The following is a 26,557-nucleotide window of genomic DNA, read 5'->3' as shown; positions in this document are numbered from 1 at the left end:
GGAGACAAGCACCAGAAAAGTCACGCAATTCATCTTTAATAGCCTAATATATTTTGATAAATGGTAGATGCAACGATAAAAGAAGGTTAAAATCATTGAGAACAAACTTCACCGCTTGGTCAGTCCAGGGAATTGAACCATTAACCTTCTTGTTATGAGGCACATTTTATTGTACTGAAGAATATTTCCCATTCCAAAAGTATACTCAAAGTCAAAGTCATGTCCTCCCTCGGCTCTCCCTCACTGATCAGCAGACATAAATTGGCTTTGTCATGTTGTTGCATCAGTCGGCTCATTAGCATGTTAGCTGTTAGCTTGTTAGCCGTTCTGAGTGGTGCCAGGGGAGAGGATGTTTCCATGGTGACAAACACAACACACCCAGGTGATGCTGCGAATGGTAAACCCATCTCTTCTATAATTTATGTGAAAAAGTCATTGCATTTATTAATGTAATGACAAAATTATATAAGAATAATTAATTGGTGTTTTGGGGTTGCCGTAGTTTAGCTGGTTTAGATGTTTGTCTATAGTTTGGAGGTTCAATTTCTGCTTGTATTTGTGTTCTTGGGCAAGACACACCTATTAAGCTGTGATTTTCCAAGTGTTATTGTTGGTTTTATTTGAATGATAGAGCAGTTTCTACAGATTTATTTATTTATTTATTCAAATTTATCACTTTTTTTTTCAGATCCACTAAAATTTGAATTACATTTTTACAATAAATATTTTCATTTACATTACAATATATTAATGATGCACTATGTAACCTTCCTACTTCTCTGGTGATTTGCTTTGCCTTAATGTTCCACAGTATGGCTTCGACATAGACACAAGCAGGTGGTGCCACAATGCCAAGTTACAGGTCAGATCTGTGAGAATGCCTGTTTTTATATATATGTTTTTTATCAATAAAATGTGTTTTTGTCAATAAATACAGTATGTATATAAAACAGATGAATGCCATACTGTGAAATATTCCAAGCAAAAAAATGACATCTCCATGGACACAAGAAGATGTCAGAAAAGTCACTTAATGAGCCTTTAAATTGTATACTGTGTCTGAATTTTCTTTTGTATTACAGTAACAAAATATGAAAACAGCATTGTGTATATTGTGAAAAACTAGCATGCGCGGTCTCATAGACACAGGTGTATTTTGCTGAGCTGTGCTAATTACAGATGCTAAAGCGGCTAACTAGCTGCTCCCCACAGACTGCAGTCCTCCAGAGACTCCACACTGTTGTACCACCTGTCGCACTCAGGGAAATCTGCTCCACCGCTCCCCACGTGTCCCAGTGGAAATGCAACGTTATGGACTAAACATGGACTGGGATAAAAGTGGGATTGATATGGACTAAATCATACTCAAATTTGGGTCTGAATCATAGAGTGTAGGGTGTTATCTTCATCAGCCTCGCTCTGGATTGGCTCTTTGGTTCCTATGATTCTTGCGGTCGGAATTTCAAATTTGGAACTTGGTTCCAGACTGACCCGTATAACTGCTCTAGCCTCGATGAGATTTATTTGACTGGAGTCGAACGCTGTGGCTGACGTCACACTCAGTCCACTTCTTTATCCTGTCTATGGTCTAATGATTATATTAAGTCTATCGGAAAATTGATGTTGTCGTGGAAAAATTTGCATTGTAATTTTTAAAGAGTAAATGTATACATTTCTTTTTTTCTTGTAGATTTTTTAAATTTTTATTTTTCCTGTAATATGTTTGATGATAACAGTGACCTCAAATACAAGTGAATATTACATGACAATATTACACAACATGACAAATCCTATTAAATTTTGTATCATTGATTTTTATTTCTTTGTTTGTGTTTGTACTTTTTTTATCCTTTTTTTTTTATCCTGGATTTACAAACTTTTATTTCGGTAGTTTTATGTGATAAGGTTTTATTTTGTGTTTAAAAGCCAAACATTTGAATTCATATAAAACAGACACAAAAAGAAATGAAGACCCCATGAACTGAAATATGTGGCTGTTGATGAGAAAAAATAAATAAATACATACATAAATACAAATATTTGAACAGTACTTGTTGTTTACTAATGTTTTGTTTTTCCAGCCCGCCAATGGGACGGAGGCTCAGAGTGGACTCCACCCCCTCACAATGGACCCTCCGCCTCCCCCACCACATCCACCAGATGAGGATTTCACCCAGAGCTCAAGACAGTACGGCTCTCTCCCCCGGTAAGACTCCACCCATCATCCACCCAGTATGTACCCACCACCCACCCATCATCCACCCATCATGCAACTATCATCCACCCACTGCCTGCCCATCATCCACCCATCACGCAACTATCATCCACCCGTCATGCACTCATCATGCACCCACCCCCCACTCATCATGCAAACATCATCCACCCATCAGGCACCCACCACCCACCCATCATGCAAACATCATCCATCCACCACCCACTCATCATCCACCCTTCATGCAACTATCATCCACCCACCACCTACCCATCATCCACCTCCCACGCATCCATCATGCACCCGCCACTCTCACATTATGCACCCACAACCCACCGATCATTCACCCACCCATCATGTACGTACCACCCACCCATCATCCACCCACTCTTCCCCCATAGTCCGTCCTTCCATGTTCCAAATCCACAACTTGCTACAACATTTTTCTACACTTTGAATAAGTCACCCAATCTTCACCTTATCTTCTGTTTAAGTTATTTTACACAGCACTTCAGACTCCATTAGCACCTTCCTTTAATTTCAGAGGATATTATTTATTTTAGGTTTTATTATTGTATTTATAGAACATCAAAAACTTTCCTAGCCAGCTGATGAAAAACACGATGGATTAGCAAAAAACCCAACGCAACCGCAACACAATCCAGATTGAGGTTTCATTACCAGCTCTTAGTCACCCTTGTAGAAAAATAAAAATAAAAAAAAAATTATCTGCATAATAGAAGCATAAGGAAGGATCATTTTCAAAAGCCCAGACAGCGCCTGAAAAGCCAATGACAAAATATCTTGGGGGTCAACTGTGACTTAATGAAGTATTTGTCTGGCAAATTTTTCTGTCCGATCACATGAAAAGATTGGATTCAAAAGAGTGTGCTTATCTGTGGTTTATAAGGGACTTGAAAGCGTCTTTGAGTGAGGAGAGATATGGAAAAAAGGGAAAAAGATTTACATTGATGGAAATAGGGAAGAAAAACTAGTCCAAAGCGTTGAAAAGGGCAGAGAGGACGTGATAAGGCGCAGACAGGAGGGGGTGGTGCTGAGAGGGGGCAGTGTTGGGCTGTGGTGAAGTGTATTGAGTGACTTGATATTATTAGGGCTTTATTCTCAAATGTTACCTAAATATAATCCTGGTTATTCCTCATTTACTTTATGCATTCTGAGCATCACAAGTTCTCTCCAAGTTTAGTTGTATTAGCCAATCAGGAACACGCGTGGTATCAAAACAAATATGGCCGCTTACGAGGAAAAGGAAAGGGAAAAAAAAATATTACAGGGAACAGAAAAACATTTGTACGAGTCAGTTTCTGCAGAAGCACTAAACTTTTAATCTGAGGTGAGAGAAATGTGATTTTGTGTGTAAACGATAGGCAACCAATGAGCTCTTTGGTTTCACATGTGTCACTGAAATAAACAAACCTGATTGGACGGCCATGTTTGAGCCTGACTCGAGACTCTGATGGAGGGAGTGGTGACCAGACTGTCATTGTGGATTTACCAGGGAACAAGCGGAGTTTGGCCATCACAGTAAAACTAAAAACTAGCATGTGACGGCACATTTCCTGATTCTCGAACAATAAAACAAGTTATAATTAGATGCAGGCAGTACACAGTGGAGTTTTGCTTAAAAACAGAGGGGAAATATCAGGTACAGGATCTTTTGACTAATGTAACTGTCTAGTTTGCACAATACTCAATATCCCTGTAGGCTTCTTATCATCTACAAGTAGTTTTTCACTCAGATTTGGACAAGTGTGAACAGCGCTTGTGCCAAAAAGTGCTGCAAATCTAGACTGACAAAGCATAACAAACTAGAGCCAGGAAATTGGGGTTTGGGAGGAGAAATGTGCGGACGCGGTGGTGCTCAGAACAGCTGCGAAGTATCACCATTTACAAGACAGACAGCGCGATTATACCAGAGATACACAAAAGCCAAATGTTAGCTTTGTACTGGGAATAACATTGTTTTAGGGAGGAATTTGCAGGAAGTCCTTTGAGATGGGCGAGCTCCAGACAACAGTGAGAACAGTTTAAAGAGCCTGTGTTATGCTAATCTGACTTTGTTGAGTTTTTGTTATAAAGTTTTATCCTGATCAAAAACAGCAGTTCGTTTTTTAGTTACAAATAAACTCACCATTGAACTAGTATCTGCTTTAACCATAGCAGAGACTAGTTCACAGTTTTATATCCCTCTGAAATAGCTACTCTTAATTTATAATGAACGTGTATAGTAAACTAACGATGATTCAGGTTTTGTAACTATTTACTGTGTTTAATGGAAATAGAAACCTAAACCACATATCAGAACAGAATACTGTAGTCAAAGGAAATTCATTTTGTGGCTAAACTTTCTTGTCAAAGACTGATCCCGTCAGATCTCAGAAGGTAAGCAGGGATGGGCCTGGACAGCATTTGGAAGAGAGACTGGGAATAAATAAACCACAGTGAAGCGCCAATGTGTCCTTAGGCAAGACGCTTCACCCATACCGTCTGGTATGTGTGCGTCATGTGTTGTTGATGGTGACTGGAATGGCAAATGGTGCACATTGGCAGCCTCACTTCCATCAGTCTGTGCCAGGGCAGCTGTGGCTATAGTAGTGTCTTACCACAACCAAATGTTGAGTGAGTGAATAATGCACTGTGAAGCATCTTTGAGTGTGCAAAAGGTGCTGTGTATGTATATGTGTATATATATATATATATATATATATATATATATATATATATATATATATATGAGACAAGAAGGGGGCACCCTCTTCCAAGCTAAATAAGAGTCAGGTGTGTGGAGCCTGCTCATAAAAGGGCACATGTCTTTTTTTTTTTTTTTTTTTTTAATTCAGTGCAATGGCTGGGTTGTGGGGGCAGCTGTCTAAGCAGGGACTCCCAGACTTCCCACACCCCAGACACGTCTTCCAGCTCCTCCGGTGGAACCCAGGCTAACCAAGAGACATAGCCCCCCCAGCATGTCCTGGATCTTCCACAGGGCGCCCTCCACATGGGACATGTCAATAAAAATATCATAATGATTTTATTTTGATCTATTTATAATAAAAAGTACATATTATGGGTTAAAAAAATGTTTTAACTTTTCTTTTCCCACATTTGCCTGATACTTAAACCTTAACTAATAGTCACAGGACAGTATATCAGGATACTCAAAAAACAAACAAAAAACCCCATTATATTCCTTTGTGTGAGTACTGCCCACCCCGGTCGCTGTTATCACATTAGGAACTTTTCACGGGAGCATTCCGTTCACCCAGACCCTGCTGTGTTAAGAGCTTTATCTTGGTGCATGTTTGTCTCAGTGTCTCTTCTTTTCTAATCTTTTTTCCTACCTCCTCCGGTGTACCTCGGATGCCCTGTCCCAGATAATCCTGCTCCTATCCCAGTCATTCCTCCTCCCTCAGACTGAGAGCTAAACCTGGTCCTCATCAGATAACCAGCTAACTGTGGTCTTCTCTGGAAACGCTTTGGGAACTTTTTGGGTTTTCCATATCCGTCTCTCCCTATACTTCCCCTTTCTCTCTCTCTCTGCCTCACCCCTTCCTCTCTTTCTTCCTCTCTCACCCCGCTCTCCTCTCCCCTCTTCCTCTCACCCTCCTCTTATCCCTCTCCTTCTCTCCCTTTTACTCTACCCCTTTCTCTCCCACTCTCCTTCCCCTTTCCTCCCACTCTACCCCCCCTCTGTCTGTCTCCTTCACTCTGCCCTCCTCTAATCCCGACCCTTTACTCTCTTCTTTATCCCTCTCTCGTCCTTTCTTTCTTCCTATCTCCTTTCCTTCCCTCCTTTCCTTCCCACTCATCCCTCTCTCTCCCTTATCTTCCTCAATTCACTCCCCCTTCCTCCTCTACCCTCTCACATGTTCACTTCACCTCCCTCTCACCCTCCCCTCATCCTCCCTCTTTGTCTCCTTCCTTTCTGTCTCCTCTCCATCCTCTCTTGTTCTTTCCCTCTTTCTCTCTCTACCTCCTCTATCTTTCCCTTACTGTTCAGTCTATGTCCCTCTCCTCTCTCTCTCCCTCTAGTCCCTCACCCCACTCTCCTTCATCCTTTCTTTCTTCCTCTCTCCTTTACCTCCTCCTTTCCATCTCTTTCACACTCCCCCCCTTTCCTTTCCTCTCATCCCCTTTCTCTCCCTTATCTTCCTCTAGTCACTCCTCTTTCCTCCTCTCCCTCTCAAATCATCACTTCACCTCACTCTCCTCCCTCTTTCTCTCCTTCCTTTCGGTCTTCTCTATTCCTCACCCATCCTCTCTTGTTCTTTCCCTCTTTCTCTTTCTCTCTACCTCCTCTATCTTTCCCTTACTGCTCAGTTTATCTCCCTCTGCTCTCTACCCCTCTATTCTCCCTCTCTCTCCTCCCCTTTCACCCTCTCTCCCTCCCTCTGACTCCTCCCCTCTTTCCCCTCCCCACTCCACGGATCACTGCAAACACTTGGAATAGGATACAGCATTCCGAAACAGACCACTTAAACAAGGAATTGTGTCTATTAATGTTTGGATGTGGGAAAGTGGCGCTTGCTAATGAGGTCACATATCGCTACGGCAACTTAACAAAGTCCAAGTCGGGGTCAGGAGTCAGGCTTGAGCTCACTTGATTCTGCTCCAAAAGCCAGAGAGATTAGAAGAGGAATGTGAGTCAAAGCTGTAGTCCTGGGAGATTTCCAAAGTAGATGTGCCCAAGAGATGGAAGAATTAGGCAGTGCAGCGGTGATCCAACACAACTGTCAAGAGAACACGGCAAAGTATTTATCAACAACTTTTGTAAGATACCGTAATGACTTTAAATGTGGCTCTTCAGAGAAAATATGAAAACGCAGGTGACACTGAAATGATATCTTGTCAGGTAGATGGGTAAGATTTGTGCTGCAAGCTGGATTGGCGCTATGTTTGAGTTTTCAATTTTTATTTATTTTTTTCACATATGGGCGATTGCAGCTTAAGAGATTTAACCACCGAGCTGAAGGTTGCCGGTTCGAATCCCGCTCTCGACATAAAAACATAATTGCTTGAGTGGGCAGATCCATTGACCCACAGGTTGGCGATGCGATTCCAGCTCCCACAGATGAATACTATTGTCGTGTCCTTGTGCAAGACACTTAACCCTTCTCACCCCCAACGTCTGCGTACACTGTTGTATGAATGTGTGCGTGAATGTGTGACTGGTTCCTTGATGTAAAGCTCTTTAAGTGCCTTGAAGCTGGAAAAGCGCTATATAAAATGTCACTATTTACCATTATTCCCTAACAAAACTATTTTACTGTTGATATTTTAGCAATTAGGATAATAAAGAGGGTGCACATTAACGAGGCCAAAGCTATATTGCGTTAGCTAGATCTACAAATCACAATGACTGCACACTCCCCAGATGTAGCTCAGCCTTTGCACAGACAGCCTTCTCACACAAACGCATTAAAGAATGGACCCAGACAGGCTTTTAGAGAGTCAGCTTTGTCAACACTGATTTGTATTTGCATGCTGTAGCTTATATGGTAATTATTTGAGTCATTTTACACGTGTAAATGTGAAGTGTGAGTGTATTTAAATGAAATAATGGGAGAATGCATGGTTTCACTGTTAATGGATGGATACTTGGATGTGTTTTAATTGCTTGTTAACAGGGGTGTAGCACAAAATTCTGCGCTCTGGGTAGAAATGATCCTGGTGGGGCCCGTGCTACATGTTGGCTAATGAAAAACACAAATTACAGACTTTGTGAGGGACCCCTCGTTGCACTAGGCCCTGGGGAAACGGTACGGTTTACCCCCCCACTGTCTGATGCCCCTGCTTCTTCTTAGCCTGCCCGGGGACTGCAGATGGAAATTAGCTTTAGCCAGATCTAACGTAAAGCATCTCTTCTTTTATGAGATTTATAAAACAATTCAACAAACTAAACTAAACTTACGATTGAAGCATGTTAATAGGCTGCAGATCGATACAATAGAGCTAACCTCATTAGTGCTAAATAGCTCCAGTGACCCCAAAATGAACAGTCAAAAGTTTTTTGTATTTATTTGACATGTATAATGAACTAGCCTTGTCTATTTATATATTGTGTAGTTTGTTCTTAAAAAAATGATTCATATTGTCCATAAAAATCAAACAAAATCAAACAAAAAGAAATATAACGTAACCGAAATATAACGTAACCGTAATTTACCAAAACATATATTTTTTAAAAAGTTTTCAGTTATATTTTATTAAGGGGTGCCAAAAACTAGCCATTTTGTGTTAGCTTACTGCACAGATGAGCCCCGCATTGATTCAGCCTCTATGTAAACCACAGATCTGTAAACATGGTGGAACCGAGTGGCTGTTAAAGTGAATGTAGCTTTGAGCCAAGCGAAAGAAAAGACCACACAGCCACTGTATACACACATATTAAAGACCGCCAAAGTCCAAATTGGAAAAGTTAAATAAACAAAGTTAAACATGTTTGAAAGCCACAGAATGGAATGAGCCAGTGTTAGCATAAAGAGCAAATTATGTTTATAGTCGCTAATGTCCAATTCTCAAAGCAGGGCGCGAGGTCCAATCATATTAGTCTTGGCGAAATCCTAAGGGACGTTCATAAATTGTAAAATCAAACTTAAATTTTTCAATGTAAATGTTGTTTGGAGTCGACTGAATTTTCACGTAAAGGTCATTATATCTTGGCTAAGTTTCTGACAGCTGAGGAGGTCCAAGAAAAATATTAGGATTTTAGTAACAGTTAAATGTAGCCATGGGACAGCAATTTACAATTTCAACCTGGAAAGACTCAGATAGGGATGAAAGAAAAGTGTTTGTAAGCTTTATTGAATGAGTTATCTTTGGCGCTCAGACCTCGATAGAAGACATGGTGATGAAAGGGCATGGGCAGTTAGATGATGTGTAGGAGCCTGGACGCTGGTGGTGGTAGAGGTGAGGTGCGTGACGGGGACGATGAGATGATGGGAAGTCGATGGGGTGCCGGTGGCTGTGCGTCTCCGATTGGGGTTTAAATTAGGCAAACTGGGCGCTGATTGGACGAAGAGGAGGTGCAGCGAGCAACAGGGAGGAGTAATGGGAGGAGGTGATGAAGGCTGAGGAGCAGGTAAACTCTGGAGAAGTGGTGAGGTAGACGAGAATGAAGTTAGGTTCTCCCGATTGAATTTACTCTAGCTCCATTCGATGATATCAACGTGAACTTACACTAAACTAAACTTACACATTTTTAAAGTACAATCAAATAGATCAGCTTGGGGAGAAACATCATTATAGCGACCAAAGTTTTTTTTATTGAGGACCACATTTCAAAACATATTCAAAGCGGAGAACCACAGACTGGTGATCAATGCAGTGTGGTGCTTTATACACAGCTTTGACAGAGCCTGAGGGCCAATAAAAACTGATCTGAGGGCCTCATTTGGCCCCTGAGCCATAGTTTGGACACCCCTGGCCTAGACATATACCCCTTAAGAATGGCCGATCCCATCAGATCTCAGAAGCTAAGCAGGTTTGGAGCTGGTTAGTACTTGGATGGGAGACTGCTGGGAACACCAAGTGCCACAGTGGAGCAGCAGCGGCGGCTCTAATGCGAACTGTTGTTGTGTCCTTAGGCAAAACTCTTAACCCACCTTGAGAAAGTGTATTTAGGTGAATGGCTTGAAATTTTACATGTAAAACTTCAGCTGACCAAAGTGGTTCAAAAAGTCAAAAGCAAAAATAAACTGGGCAGACGCAGTTTTCTAACAAGGACGTTTCTTTTATTAAGTTGTTTTAGATGAATATTGGGATTTAAAATGTGCAAATTATGACATAATGATCCACAGGAGTCATAGATTATAACTATATAGCAGACACAAGCACAATATCGCCTTTAAGATCCATTTTCCCCTGAATCATTGTAAACAACCAACTTGCCATCTAACCTCCCTCCTCCCACCACTTCCAAAGCCTTTTTCAGCCCTGGTCATAGACGTGTTGATGGCATTTCTCAGACACACTGTGGCCTGTCACTAGTCGCAGCTAAATGCATCTCGATAACAGAGTACCAGAACGCCACATAGACACCACACACACGCGCTAGAGCAACCACTTCACTGTCTGCATGTTCACAGCCAATTTCAGCCCAGAGCACATGCGGAGGAGGGCGGACATCTTGGAAAGGTCTGGAGAGGGCTGGCACACACTGCAAAAGACAATACAGACTGAGTTAAAATGACTTGAATTCAGAATATTTCTTTTGAAACCTTACTCCTAAAGTTGCCGTGGGTGCAGCCATCGTCGTGTATCGGGTTGTATTATTTTGCATGGGGCTGCCGATCTTGACCGCAAATAAGTTCTATATGGACTACAAAGCCATTTTAAAGCCTCCCAGAGAATCAGAGCAGTGTTGACTTGTTGGTCACATGAACACTGAGCATTTTACACAAATCAGCCTACTTTATATACTTTATATCATATTTGAGCTGCAAAACTTTTCTCAAATTGTCCATTGAAATGAGTGGGATTCACTTAGCCAGAAGTACCACCACAAATAAGGTGCAGTTAAGTAACATTTAGTGACAAAAGGGGGTGGGGCGGAACAAGATCAATAAACGAAATGAATCCAAATTTCTCAAACTGTTCAAATCAAGTATTTTTATTCAAACCATTTTAACTGGTGTAGATATTACGTTAGACACAACAACGCTCTGTAAAAGCTAACTCTAACCCTAACTGGAGTTAAATGGATGGGTATATTTTTACAGTAATGTTTCAGTTTGTTTATGTAGTGGAAGTAATAGTACTGTAGTCATTTGTGTCTGGGGGCTCGCGTGACATGTCCTCTATGTCTCTGTTATGTCAGCTAAACTTCCTCGACTTAATGTCGCTCTATTTTGAAAAGTAGTCATGCACCCCACTAATGTGCTGTATCTTTTGAATATATATTCAATAGGACTGGCCCTGTAGCCCATGGGAAAGAAAAGTCTTTTATTTTGGGGTAATCAGAACCAAGTGTGCTAGCCTGGCTAAAGATTTCCCATTATATACTTCACTGAAAAAGCCCAGATGGATTGGAAAAGGGGCAAGTTTGTGAACGTGTGTTTATGGTTTTAACATGGTAGGGGGCGAAAAGAAAGTAACAAACTGACTCAAAGAAAAGTGGCCAGAGCAAAGAACTGCCAAAATCATTACTCACTCACGCATAACCATCACAACCCAAGCCAAAATTAGTGTTGTGTGTTGGTGGTGGTGTGTTCTAGGCAACTGGGAATTATGATATTTCCCACATCTGACTTGACTAAATTCCCTGGAACGCCGCTTGAACTGATGAGTCCCACTTGTGAACTGCGAGATGATCGGATGATTCCCACTTCACATCCGAGTTAAACTGTGACGCAGTAAACGATTATAATCATACAACAAAGCGGATATGAGTAGGCCTGTCATTATAATTACTATATTGACTTATCCTTCAGTATATGAAAGCCTGAACAATATTTTTGGGAAATTTTGCATTATTTTTTGGTTATAGGATAAGATTTAAGCCATAAAAGTTTAAATTGATCACTTGTATGACTCATTACATATGCAAACTAAATATTAAAGTGTTTAATTTTAATAATATTATAGATTTAGAATTTTTTTTGTGGTTTAAACCCTGGATCATCAGACCCTAAACTTGACATCTGCAAACAGCCCTGCTAACTATGCTAAGATGCTAACCCCTCTCTGTGCATTTCCCCCCTTACAGGCCAACCCGTCTCAACCCCAGCCCCGCCTCCCAGGACCCATGGGACCTCCAGCACAAAGACCCCCGCTACTCCGCCAGCCCGGCCCCCCGCAATGGCTACCTTGGAGGGTCAAACTTCAACGCCCGTGTGTTGCTAGAGACCCAGGAGCTGCTACGGCAAGAGCAACGGCGCAGGGAGCAGGAAGCTAACAAGCCCCGCCCCCAATCACAGGACACGCCCCCCAACAACCAGCAACCCGTTACCCCGACGACAACGCCCAAGGGCCCTTACCGACAGGACGTCCCGCCTTCGCCAAGCCAAATTGCCAAACTCAACCTGCACAGTTTGGATAAAGGGAGGCCATTTTATTCGTGACAGTAACTTCATGTGAAATTGCATAGGGAACAAAGTTTTATAATTGGTTGGAATTTTGTGGTTTATATGAGATTTTAATATTTAAAGATGTTTTTTTTTTTTTTTTTTTTTTTTTTAAATAAATTTGATCCAGCTTAAGTATCAAAAAGCGAAAAAAGGTTTATTAATATACTTAGTTATTTGTAAAGTGCAAGTGCCTTATAAGCCAGTCAGCATAAAATATTACCATTGGTTAGATATGACATTTTCAGCATGCTCAAATTGCATAATATTGCATTTACATGTTTATTTTAATTTGTTTTTGTTTTCCTGTCAACCACTAGTGCCACAGACATTTACTAAAACAGAATATTAAATCTGCACTATGTAACTTTTTTCTGGTTTTGGTTCACCTACTTGTCCCCACGTAGATGTAAATGCTTATCTTTACTTATAATTACCATTGACTAGAATATACCACAGTATGGCTTTTAAACCTATCTATCACCATGGAGACAAGTAGATGACACCACAGTACCAGAGATTTTTTTTTTAGCTGTACGAATTTATGTTAGATTCAAGGTAGATACGCTAACAGTTTATGGATTATTCCAAGCAACGGAAATCTCCATGACGACAAGCAGTTTGCAGACCATCCACCAGAAAAGTTACAAGCAAATTATTTTTATATTTAATGTTTTCTGGTATTCAATGATTCTTAATTATGCCACTATTAGCACTTGACCAAAACATTCAACTTTACAGAATTGGTTTTGAAATCTTTTTGTACACAGCTATAACAAGTTTATTAAGCATTTCCTGGTACTATTTTGACTGTTATACTGCCAGTGTTGTGGTTTGAAACTGGTACATTTGTCCTGATTAGCTTGATCTATATAATAACAGCCTATTAATACATTGTCTTATATAGATTCTGGGAACACGTTGCATTATCATTCACTCCCTACACTCGGCGGTGGTAGATGTTTTTGTACACATCTGTCCTGGGGCTAATCGAAAGACACATGGCAACCAATCTGCTCCAGTGACGTCCAACCACTAATCACTCACATATCACATTCATACTTAAGGCAATGTTTTTGGAGTGTCTTGCTCAAGGGCATTTCAGCAGTATGCACAAATCAGAGCTAAGATTGAATCACCAACCTTGTGAACATTAGAGGACTGCATGGACAACCTTGCCTAAACCCTTTGATTCCGCATTTTAGTCCTGGTTTAGTCCTAGTTTAGTCCATGTTTATAGATATAGATATTTAAGCTACTTTCAACTCTTTAAAACCTACAAATGCTAATATGCTAATCTCTCAAACGTACAATGATAAAGTACCACTATTGCCACTCAGTTCTCACCAAAACCAACCATTTCTGGACCTTACCAATGCATTTTTGTCTACTTACCAGCAGAGATGGGTAGATTAGCCAAGAAATGTACTCAAGTAACAAGTATTTGGGGAGTGACTATCTTTATGTAACTTAGTGCATCTGATTTATAATTTCAGATTGATTTAATTGTAACTACACAACATTAAAAACTGCACAAAGTCTGGTATTTTCAAAGAACGGACCAGAAAAATGGGAAAGACTAACCAAATCTGAAGTAGCGGTGCAAGAAATCATTTGTTTGTCATTTGTTAAAGCTTTGTCAGTTATAGACTTGAGAGTGCTATTACTGCAAATGAAATGTGATTTAAGTAAAAGTATGCAGTCCAAAACCTGCTTTAAGAAGTATGCAAACGTTACTTAAGTAAATGTCACTATGTAATGTAACTAAGTAGCTACGCAAATATAAATGCTACCCACCTCTTCTTACCATCTCACCCGACCGGAGATTATGCTGACGAGCTTAATCCCGAACAGAAGACTCGAACCTGGGTATGTTTTGGAGCCGGGGCCCTTAGCGACTGTGGTTGTGTGATTGCTGGAGAGGGTCAGTGCAGTCACATGTTTGCAGATGTAGGGGGGGGGACCCAGACTGGAGCTGGCATGTGGAGACAAAGCATGGAGGTTAAGCAGCTTGAAGTATGGGGATTTTAGCTACCGTGACCACCCAACCCTTTTAATTCAGTATGAAAATCCCACTCAGAATATATTCCCCGTTTTATTCTGGTTTGTTATTCAAGGCTACTCTTTTGGTAGCATATTGTTAGCCGTGGTTGCTGGGTTCTATAGGTTGGGTTCATGTGAGATAATGGCATTCAAGAATAAATTTAGTTTAAAATGGAGCTGGAGGACAGGTCAGAATTTTATGGTGTAATTTGCTGTTTAGCTGTTGAACTGATTTGTTGATCTGGTTTATGGTTAATAATTTGAAGTTGCTAGGCCTCTCCACATGAAACAAAAACTGGTATAAAGTGTTCTCTGTTAGAATAAATAAATAAAAGTAAAATTATTTTTTTTTCCACAATACTTACAGAAAGTCAGGCTATTTTCCAACTCCAAAGATGTAATTGTTGTCAGTTGAAAGGACTTTAAACTATAAGATTAATATGGCAAATTTGTGGAGCCTATACCAAACAAATAATAAGGTTCAATATTTCTACAGGTCATAAGTTTGGATGTTTCTTTCAAAAATAGCGAGTTAAATAGACGCCTGCCATCCATCTGATATTAGTACATCATCATATTGTACACCCTGAATGCAACCTATTCCAGGACTATGAGGGGTATATAGTTACTGCTGTTTTCCAAATGTCACAAAAAATAACAAAAAATATTATGTCAGTGTTTATTTTATTGGCAGATTGTACATTTGACCCATTGTTTAATGTTGCTGCGTCAACTCAAGGCAGGACTATACTAAAGCATCAAGTTGTGTTCTACTGAGTGCTAGTTTCCATGACACTAATCAGGGACAAGGTGCATTGTGGGAATCCAAAAAAACTTTATTCATTTATTCATTAGGACAATTTGCAATTACATGAGGCCCATATGAAAATATAACTGTCTATAACCATATTTTCTGGACTATAGGTTGCACTTTTTTCATAGTTTAGAAGAAGGTGCGACTTATACTCAGATACAATTTATATGTGAAATATGTGTTTTCTTCATTATTATGCATTTTTGGCTGTTGTGACTTATACTCCGGTGCGACTTACACTCCTGAAAATATGGTATATCAAAATGTTGTGTTTTCATGGTAAATCTTATACATATTCCATAGAGTCATTGTGGATCTTACAAACTTATGGTCTGAAGCAATTTGCAGGTGAATTTTTGGAGACCAGGTGCTCGTCCACAGCCCTCAAAGCTGTGATTGGCTGTCAGGTGCATCATGGATCTTTCTAATTGGCTATCGGTTGGGTCAGTGAAATCTGTAGAATGATTGATTTGGGCAACACAATGTGGCATTTTCAAATCCTTCTCCAGATTTTGAACCATGGTTACTGGGTAAAAAAATAATGTGGAGCTGGAACATGTTTTATCTTAATACTGCCTATATTTTAAATTCATGAGGAAAAGCAGTACGCCTTGACCAAACCCAACAAGAACAAGCAAACTCACAAAACCATAAATGCTAACCACCCTGCCACGCTATAGTGTTTGATTAGAACTCTTCCACCATCTTACAATACCCAATCCTAGCTTTACAATGGGATCATAACAAGGATATTAGCTAGCATTAGCCAAAATTCAGTACCAAATGTGCCCCAGATCTGTGACTCTTTACCCCCACCACAGAGCCTCATGTCTGGGCTGTGGGTGGGCTCGGTGTGGGATGGCCCGCTCCAGGCTCCAGTACAATGGAGCTGATTTTGTTTCTCTTTCTTGATTATGCCCATTGATGCACAAGCGGTTTGGGAGCTTATCAGCTGTTCAAACGATAATTAGACATGTATTTTTCAAATGGCTTCCGTGCAGTCAGAAAAAATGGGCAAAATTTAACATCATAGTATTTAGGACTGACTGTAATGGTGGATTTTCTGTTCTAGTTCATAGGTAAATTCCATATTTCAAAGTTTCTGGAGATATTGGACATACAGGTTATTGCTGAGAGATATCCAAAGTAGAACGATAAAAGTGTATGCACCATTTTTTTGAAAACTTTTCCAAAAATGTCTTGCATCATATAAAATTTTTGTCTCTTAAATACACCACAGAACACATGAAAATATATATTGTAATTGTTTGAATGCACAACCCCATTTTTGTTGAAGTAATATAAATAAAATAGAAGTATGCTTTATTTACATCTACACGGTAAAGTGAAAGTGACATGAAGGAGGTCCAATTTGTGGTCTGCCAATACTCATACTCGGTACATTAGAAAACATCAACCATAAGTCCATGTTTTGTGATAATTACAATGTAGTTTTGCCATTTGAGCTCAAAAAGGATTGGGAAGACAAAACCATAGTGATTTTTGGCATTAGAATGTAATGTGGTTAGCCAAAGAATAATAACTGAAACATCTAGATTTGTGGTTTTCATACTGTGGTACAGGTACTATCGATGATACACAGCTATTCAAGGTACTTTTCGAGGTGGATTTTTAGGGTTAGACCTGGTTTAGACCTGGTTTTACCCCTTTTCTACAATGGATAGCAGAAGATATAACAAAAGCTGAATGTCAGGGGCTGAAACTGAAAAGTCCCTATTTTATTGCATGATATTTCAAAGGATTTCATGTCAGTGTCTCCATCAAGTCTCCATCATTGTGTTTATAAGTCAAACTAAATCATAATAAGTCTTAGTTTAAAGAGAGTTCAATCCGGATGTTGCCTTGGATTCAATATTTGCATAGTTCCTCCTCTATATTTTTTCTAAATCATAAGTTCTGTAAAAAAAAACCTAAAAATAAAAATAATAATAATAATTTAAAAAAAAAACTCCCAACAGTTCTTTTGTCGGACAAATATATTTTAGTTAATAAAATGAATTTGGGCCAAAAGACTGCACAAAATTAAAATGTCTTGCCAAAGTTAACACAGCTACCAAGAGCCCAAACATTTTCCTCCACTGTTAAATTCTATACTTGTCGTTTACACTCATGTTTGTCGACTTGAATCAGCGCTGCACATTGAACTAGCTGCTATCATCAGTTCATTTAAAGTTCACTGTGGATTCCCAAAATCTAACCATTAGCCATGGATTAGCAGTTTTTCCTTTACACATCAGATTCAATATCATTTGTGTAGCTTTATTTCATGATGCTCCCAGCTCTGAAAATCAATGGTAGTATTTGTAAACTGTACTTGTGAAAACCCATACATATCAAGATGCATTGGTTTATCGTTCAGGAGTGCGTGGGCGAATATGTGTTAAACAGTGTACAAGTCCATACTTTTTTCTGGGACTATAAGATCGTGTGTGAGAGGGGATGAGACGGAGGGCATGAAGGGGGGTCCCGGCCTTGTAGATGGTTCAGTCAATGGAGTAATCAGTGTTACTCCTCAGGGCCCTGGTTCCTAACATCAGGTTATGAACAACTTTGTATTTTTTTTTTTTTTTTAATAGTGCTTACAATGCTGCAAAAACTGGTCATCTGTGCGAGTTAAAATGCCTGGATTTTACAATACTTGTCTTGGTTTAATTTTGACAAGTGCAGATTTATTTGGTATGTTGGTATGGATTTTTCGACACGTTTTTGAAAGAAATTCTGACAAAAAGTATGATTTTTGAGTTAGTTGAAAAATATTTTATTGACTTATGCTTTATTTTTATTTCATTATTTTAATTTATGAACAAAATATGGAAAACTAATTTTGAAGTTGCGTCTTTTTTGTAAAAAGACATGGATGTTAATGGTTAAGGTGTAGTTTTTTTTCTATTTTTTTTCTTTTTTTAGATTTTGAAAAAAAGAAAAAAAAACCCTCAACAAATCTAGACCAACTAAACAAATATTAAATTTGCCAGAATTTCTCAAAATTATTCTAAACAAGATTATTTTTTGTCTCGTTATATGCAAATGTGATCAGTCTGACATCCCCATAATGCATGCATCTGATTTGTGTTTTGTAATTAATGTCTCAGTCTCTGTGAAATATGGATTTTTCCCATAAAGTTATTGTATTCTGGGTATTTTTTTCTCTCTTGGGAAAAATGAAAAATATATTGTTATTGTATTTTTACGAGCAGCCTCTGACACGTTTATTACCCTTAATATATGGTACTCTGGTGGTGATTGTGTAACTGTGCAATCCTTTTGTAATCTCATGACCACTGTACATAATGGATTTTTCAATAAAGCAGGGTGTGTTTCATCCCAAACTTATCTGATTTGTTATTGTTATTATAAACATGAAATATGAATGAAAACATGAGCTTGTAATAGATATGAAAGTAGGAGGAGAGGTTGAGGAGGTCAATGTTTCTACGGCTATAGCACAATTCATACACAAACTAATTCAAAGTGCTTTACAGAATAAGAAACACATTAAAATCACACAAATAATAAGATGATTGTTTGCAGGTGCTGCGTGATGAAGGTAGTGAGGATTAAAACACAAAATTATAACAGAAATAATAAATTAGTGTTGCAATTGCTATCAGTAAAAGCTTTGAACATGTTTGTCTCATATGTCAACATACATATGAGACCATTTTGTTTTACTTCTTGTATACCTTACTCATGTACTTAATCTGGAAAGTACTTGCAGAAAATACAAGGAAAACACTGACGCAGATTCGGTCTCTGCTGTAGATCTGATTTTGACCTGCTTAGACCTGGTGTAGACAAGTTTGGACGATGTCAGCACTCAACACAACTCTTGGTAAACTACAGACATTTCAACACAAATTTCAGAGAACAAATTGAAAAGTTACTGAAAATACCGGTATTACACTATTTAAACTACCTTATATGTAAATGATTAACCTTATAAGTACAATGTAATGCAATGCAATAACAGCTAATCCAACATTAACCCTTTATATTACTTTCATTCTAAAAAGTACTGAGTAAATATTTAGCTTCAACCTTTGTGTCGTTTCATGAGCTCTGATTGGTTGTGACGCAAAGGTAACAGCTTGTGATTGGCTGACAGTGACAGACAGGTGACATATGGTCAGGTACGAACAAAGAGGAACTAAATTCTCCCTGGTTGAATCCACAGCTCCACTTTTAAGTCAAACCAGATTCCTCCAGAGGTACCCATGACCAGTATATTTTTATCCTGTTCTTTCTTTTTCCAGTTCTGTCTGAGTTTGTCCTGAATCGCATTACCAACCTTTCAAAACACATCCTCCTTGTTTCTCCTCGCTTCACGCTGGCTTTTTATAATCTGTCCAGCAGCTGAGCCCCGGCACGGTCTGGCTGCACTTCTGATACCCACACACCTCCTCCTCTGCGTTCTCCAACTGTCGCCATGGCAAAACACAATACTTAGGTTCATAAAGAATGGTTGGAGAGACGTTAAGTTGGCAGAGTTTTGTACAAGCGCAGCCAAACGAGGAAAGGAGGGAGACGTCTGGAAAGAGAGGGAGAGAGCAGACAGGAAACAGATAAAGGAGTGTGTGAGTGTGGATAAAGATGTCCACCTGTCCAGTGCACACCTCTGGGACTGGGAAGAGCTGCAGAGGCCAGGGAGAGGATGTGGGTAATAAGCTTCATAAACTATACCTTTTTTGTTATGTTCTTATATTGAGAACAAAATTGGATATTGTTTAACTTTTTGACCTTTTAACTATGCTATATTTGCCATCCCCTCATCACAAACATATCTGGAGTTGTGTTTTGTTTCATTCACACATCTTTAACACACAAATCCTGCATATTTAAGCTGAGTTCTTCTCTCAAACTGAAAACACTCTGTTCCACCTTGTGATGTCATGCTAATACAGGAAGTGCTCCATTGTGTTTTTAAACTCCATACACCTTCACTAGGATTATTTGGATAATAATCAAACATATCTGACTGAGACAAAAATCCAAGTATGATTTTCAGGAAGTAACAATACTCTAACACGGTCTAAAACTCATAAGATTCAATTTTGAGTAATATAGGATCTATATTCCATTAATGTTATATCGTCTTCTTTGAGCTCGTTTTGCAGTATAGTATGAAGTATGAAACAAATGACTTAAATAATTTTCTGAATTCTAAATCCTCTGTTGATTAACAATGCACCATAGACTGTATATATAGATGGACATAGCTAGCCAGCACGGATAGGAAGAGTACCTTCAACAGCTTTACTCCTGATTGGCTCTGCGATTGCACATTCTGCGATTGAATTCCAAATATGGAACTTGGCTCCAAATAAGCCGCTATAACTGCTAGCCTCAAATGACTTAATTTGTCTGGAACCAAAAGTTATGAGTGATGTCACACTCCCTCAGCCCACTTCTATCGACATCTATGCAAAGCATCCACTTTTTTCAATTCTTCAAGTCTTTTCTATTTTTGAGTAATCAAACACATGTGCTTTTACCAAACCCAAATAGTTGGATGAGAATTTTGGTGGTAAAGCCTAACCGCTCTGCGCACATCATGACCTTTGCAATAGTAAAACAGACTTTGTGAGGATTCAGTCCAGACAGAGATCCCAGGCTGTATTTAAAGGTCAACACTTGTTAGCTAACATTTATGTAGCATTTTTCATATTAGCTCTGGCAGGATACTGTGTTTTGTATCAATGAAACGATAGAATAGTCCCAAAAACGTGGCCTAAACATACTTTGATTTCAACATTTTTATGGATTGACAAATTTGACTTTCTTATATCAGGAATCTTCCTCCTTTTTCCCTTAAAGGTTTTATATCTAAACTGTGCCAGACTTTTTAGGTGAAATTTAGTTAGTACTTATCTATCTCAGTTCTAAACGATTCACGGACATATGTACTAAAACCATAGTAAAAGGACTTCTAAGGTCAATGTAATGTCCCTGTTCAAATAAAAGCGCACCATACCATACTTTAAACCGGGATGAGGGGGCTTTTTTACTCTCACACACCTGGGATACTGTCCTGAAGAAGTTGGACTGCAGATGGCGCTGTCGTTCTGCCTCCACCGGTAGGAAGACGACGCCAAAACCTGTCTAGATCAGCTGACCGGACACATCATAGCAACATCACGTGACCAGGAAGAGTCGAAACTGTCAGGCATGAAAACAAACTAAACTTATGGAAAAAGGATTGATTAAAATAAGAAGGTTACTTAGCATCTTACTATAATATGAATATTCCTCTGGGTAAAACATGCTTATCAGATAGTCTTGCCAAAGGACACAATAGGCAGAACAAGATTTGAACAGCAACCTTCCACTTATTAAATGATCATATGTTAGATGTTCACGAAAACCAAAATCCAATCTTCTAAGTCTTCAACCTCACTGACTTTGTTTGTTCCGCTGTTATTCCCTGTAGCATGCTAGCCCTTCCTATTCTTTTCCATAGCTATAAATCACATGTTGTTTTTAGCATTAGCCTAGCTTGACAACCGCTCATGCTAGCTTCCTCTTTGATCCCCAGCTGTTCTGACATGGGACATCAAAGCATGAAGCAGGTCCCTCAACCCAAAACAGGTGAACACTCTGCTCCTCCGGCCCCATGACTGCTCCCACTGATCTCCAGGACTTCCACACTCACTTTTATCTGCAGACGCTACATCCCAAACATCTGCTTCTCATAAGAGTCCTCTGCACTTGTCAGCAGAGAGCGGTTTTAGGGATGTTTGAACTGCCGGAGATCTTGACTCTTGACCTTGGTATTTCTTGTTGTATAACTTAAAGGAGGACTAAGTAACATTTTTGGTGCAGTGTTAGTCACCTGCTTGGAGATGTTGATTGCTTTACCTGGAGTGTTCCACAGTATGGCATTAAACCTATCTATTCAAATAGCCAAGAGATGTTTTTTTTTTGTTGCTAAAAATACCTTAAAAACATAGATTCTTCACTCCATAGAGAGCGTAAATGTAACACTGTGGAACATCTCCATGGAGAAGCAGGTGACAAAGGTTACACTGTGCAACTATAGACAAATTTAATAATTGTGAAATATTTATTTGATTATGTGTATTTATTGCCCAGAAATCCATTTAATACTTACAGTGAGCAGATTTTCCACAGATCTGACTACAAACTTGGCCTTTTCGGTATCACCTGCTTGTCTCCATGAAAAAAAACAAACAAACAAACAAAACAAACGCCATATTTAACTGTAGCGTAGGAACAATAAAATGTACTCTAGTGGTGACAAATTAAGCTGTTTAAATGTAAACAGTAAACAGTAGCCCTTTGCGTCTGTGATGAAATGCATTATAATTTGAATGCTTAAACGCCCAGAATGGATCTGTTGAATGTTTATTGGATTATCACCCAATGACATCACAAGGTGGCTTTTTAAGATCTGGAGAAGGGAACATATACATTTTCAGGGATAGTCAAAGGCTGCGTTCACACTCACACACTCACACATGTTGGTTTTCCACTCTTATTGAGGACATTGACTTCCATTCAGTTCTTAGAGATGGATGTTAACCTGAACCCGTCACACTTAACTTAAACCCTAACCTAAACACTAACCTTAACATTTTTAACACCTATCTGGACTTTAAATCATGTTTTTGATGTAATTTACATCATAAGATCCACCAAAAATGACGTGTGTACAGATTTTTGTGCCCACAAGGTGGCAAACACCCACTCACTATATCAAATTGAGACTAAACCAGGACTAGAACAAGAACTAAAAAAGTCTATGTCAGGACTAAACCAGGATGAAATCAATACCAAACCAGGACAAGTATGTAGTAGTTAAATTGGTGAATGAAACAAAACACAACATCAGGTATGTTTCAGATAAGGAAACATTATAACACAGGGCCTTTGTCCTGAGGGCTATTACTCTCCTCAAACTGCCCTTACACTGGATCTAATGACTCTGTGAGCTGCACTGTGACTTTTGTTTGAGCTTTTCTGTTATTATTGTATTTTACTGCTCAATGTGCTTAAATTGCCCCTCAGGGACAAATAAACTGATCCTGATCCATTAAAAAAAACTCACAGTTAATAATTTGAATGTTCAGAATGCATGAGGTAAGTGAGGAATAGCTTTGGACCATTACAAATAGTTTAAAATGCAGGGTCCAGACGTCAGCACAGGGCGAGATTCAGTTGGAACCGCCCCTAACCTGTTGTCCATTTCCCGAATAGCATCACGGTTTTGATTATAGCTCGTAATGACGTGGCAATGCAAACGGCTGGTGTTAAAGACTCGGAGGAGCTCTTCCAGTGTGAGTGATGGGGGGCCAGTGAGGGGCCACAGACAGCTTTATGGGGCCCCGGAGCCTGGGACTTGTGGTAAGTGGTTACACAGGTTACGCGCCAAGTCGTGTGTCAAAGAGTAACCGGGCTATTGTGCTTTGATGGCGCTACGTTAGCTTGATGGCTATGTCCGTGCGATTTATAGTTACGATGCGCGGATGGGATGAGAGAGGGTTATGGGAGATCTGGTGTTGTCACTAGGGTGGTATGTATGTCTTATATGGTCCATAAAAAAGACATGGCGGAACATGCAGTAATCATAATGGTGATAACGCTATGCTAGGTGGATCACTGCTTTAATTAGTCAGTGCTTGTTACTATGTAGTGGGTTAAAAATATATATACATCGACTAATGTATGTTGATTTAAAGGTGTATTATGTAACTTTTCTGGTAGAGGATGTTTCACCTGCTCGTCTCCATAGTGTTTGCAATTGTCTGGAATGTTGTCGATTTCCATGGAGGCAAGCTGATAATGCCGTTAGGCCAAGTTACAGGCCAGATCTGTTGAGAGGGGGGTCCATTTACAGTAGGAATGTGTGTTTTTCAGTACATTTTGAGCAATAAAAACATATGTAAAAGACTATATAACACAAAAGTTACATAATGCAGCTTTAAGTCTCATCGGTCAAGTTCCTATTTTAAACATTTGCTCATATCTAACATGTAAAATGATGAATTATAGGTAGCTGTCATCACATGGTTCTTATCCAACAATGTCTCTGATTGGATAAAAAGGTTTCTCCCCTGACAACTGTTTCCTTAAGGTTCTCACCCAACAAAATGTATAGATGTATAGTAGTGTTTGTTTGTCTTTTTTCCCCTGAAATTAACTGTATTGACAATAATATATGGAGTAAAATATGTTTCCTGAAATGAGGTACATGCCCTTTAACATAAACCAGGACCTTTAACTTGTATGAAACACAATGCTAATTTCAGTCTCCTGACCTGAACTGAGCAAAAACACATTTGATGTTGTAGCAGTGATTTTTTTGGAATCCAGGTATGAACAAATAATCAGTGCATTTCACACATTTGTATTCCCTGTGCTACTTTGTTTACAGCGCACTTCAAACAATGCATTACCATTTCAAAGCTGGTCAAGTACGTGCGAGTTCTTACATAAAAACAACCCAAAAATATGCCTCACCAACCCAAAAAAGTCTCAAAGATCTAGTTTTAATCATAGAATGTAAAGACTCTGCAGGCTGTGATCATGTTGTAGAATTTAATTACGTCATTATGTCAGCGGTCCCTAAGCTTGGCAATAAGGTTGAAAAATGGGTCAAATGCACATGACAATTTTGAAGATGGGCCCCTGGGCATGGCACTAGTGTTGATGAATGGGTCAAAAACAGAGGACAAATTTAGAAATCGGTTCCTAGGCATGGTAATAAGGTTGAAAAATGGGTCAAATGCAAAGGGCAAATTTGGTAATGGGTCCTTGGGCACGGTATTAGTGTTGATGAATTAGTCAAATGCAGAGGACAAGCTAATTTAGTAATGGGTCCCAAGGCATGGTAATAAGGTTGAAAAATGGGTCAAATGCAGAGTATGGTTTTGGTAATAGGTCCTTGGGTATGACATAGGGTTGATGAAAGAGTCAAATGCAGAGGAAATGGGTCCCTAGGCATGGAAATAAGGATGAAAAATGAGTCAAATACAGAAGACAAATTTGGAGATGGGTCTCTGGGCACAGCAATAAAGTTTGAACAATGGGTCAAATGCAGAGGACAAATTTGGAAATGGCTCCCTAAGCATGGCACTAGAGTTGAAAAAATGGGTCAAATGCAGATGAAAAATGTCTGTATGGGGACAATTAAGTCTACAAATACAAAGCCTGAGTTATTCCTTACTAATTTTATGCAATCTGTGCATCATCATTTTCACAACTTTAAGATACCAAAGTGGAGTTTTGATGGTGACGATAAATCTAACAACTACTAGCATGCTAACAGTATACTTCCTGATTATCGGACAATACAAAATTAGATGTAGTGGACATATTTGGATCTCAAGAGATGCTTATACAACACCTCTGTACTGGGGCAAGACACATTTTGCCCAAATACTTACTTAAACTGAACTATCTCCATGGAGAAAAATGGGCAAGACTCCACCAGGCGAAGTTACAGGTCAGATCTGTGGAAAGAGATCCCACTCACAGTAAGAATATTCAATGTAATTTTAAGCAATAACAATACCTGCAATTAAATAAATGCAGGATCAGTGACTTTAATGTCATCCTGTGGAACGTTCAAGGGATATTTTTTCTCCCATCATGCCTAGGTTAAAGTTAAGGTCTCCATAGGGAAATGTGTACTCTGCATTTGACCCTTCCCTCAGAGCCGCTGGGGAAACCTGCCAGGAACAGTGAGGACCCATCTCCAGATCTGGTGCTACCCTTTGTCAGGACGACTTTAGCTGGAGGATTCCACCTTTTTTGCAGACACAGGGAGAAAAATGCAAATTCCACAAAGAAATAAACTAAATATTGAATTTGCTGTGAGGCATTTGTGCTAGTCACTCAGACGCCGTGCCTTCAAATATACCCAAATGTGCAAAAATAAATGACTTTTTGTTGGTAATACTTAAATAAAAGACTTAAATAAGCACCTAAATGCCACAAAATATACTTAAAGGACCTTTTAAATCCAAATTGACTAGTATATCTTGATTGGTTCTAAGTCCTGCAGTCTTATCGTCCTTATGTTTTCCGTAAAAGGTTTGGTAATTACAGCCCTCGTATGTGACTTTTCGCATGCTCTCATTTGGTATATCGCTGCTGTACACTTTGATGGTGGAGTTATGGCCTGGTTTTATACACTTTAATTACCCCATGTACCCACTCTAGTCTCACCTCATGGAATGCTGCAGTGGCTAGGCTAACCCACCATGTTTTATTACTGCGTATCACAGCCACTATAAAGCCCAAAGTACGCCTTTAAAGTATTTGTCATATACTTTTACTACAAGCTCAAATACTGACTGTACATAAAAACATCAAGCACAGTTTTTACTATAGAGCGACTGGAGGAGATATAAATGGGAGGTTGTTAGG

At 39.3% G+C, this 26,557-nt stretch overlaps 1 protein-coding gene across 1 annotated transcript in view; it reads left to right on the top strand.

Moving 5' to 3' along the window:
- LOC117388682 (partitioning defective 3 homolog) overlaps positions 1 to 12,340 on the top strand; it is a 513,479-nt gene extending 501,139 nt beyond the window's left edge. Inside the window, exons 23-24 of the mRNA XM_033986268.2 lie at positions 2,082 to 2,206; positions 11,934 to 12,340. Of these exons, the coding sequence (XP_033842159.2) occupies positions 2,082 to 2,206; positions 11,934 to 12,288 (480 nt within the window). The 3' untranslated portion in view covers positions 12,289 to 12,340. The remainder of the gene's footprint in view (positions 1 to 2,081; positions 2,207 to 11,933) is intronic.
- The last annotated feature ends 14,217 nt before the right edge of the window (positions 12,341 to 26,557 follow it).

The sequence above is a fragment of the Periophthalmus magnuspinnatus genome, chromosome 20, assembly GCF_009829125.3.
Source record: "Periophthalmus magnuspinnatus isolate fPerMag1 chromosome 20, fPerMag1.2.pri, whole genome shotgun sequence".
Classification (NCBI taxonomy): domain Eukaryota; kingdom Metazoa; phylum Chordata; class Actinopteri; order Gobiiformes; family Gobiidae; genus Periophthalmus; species Periophthalmus magnuspinnatus.
This window is presented reverse-complemented; position numbering and strand designations above follow the sequence as displayed.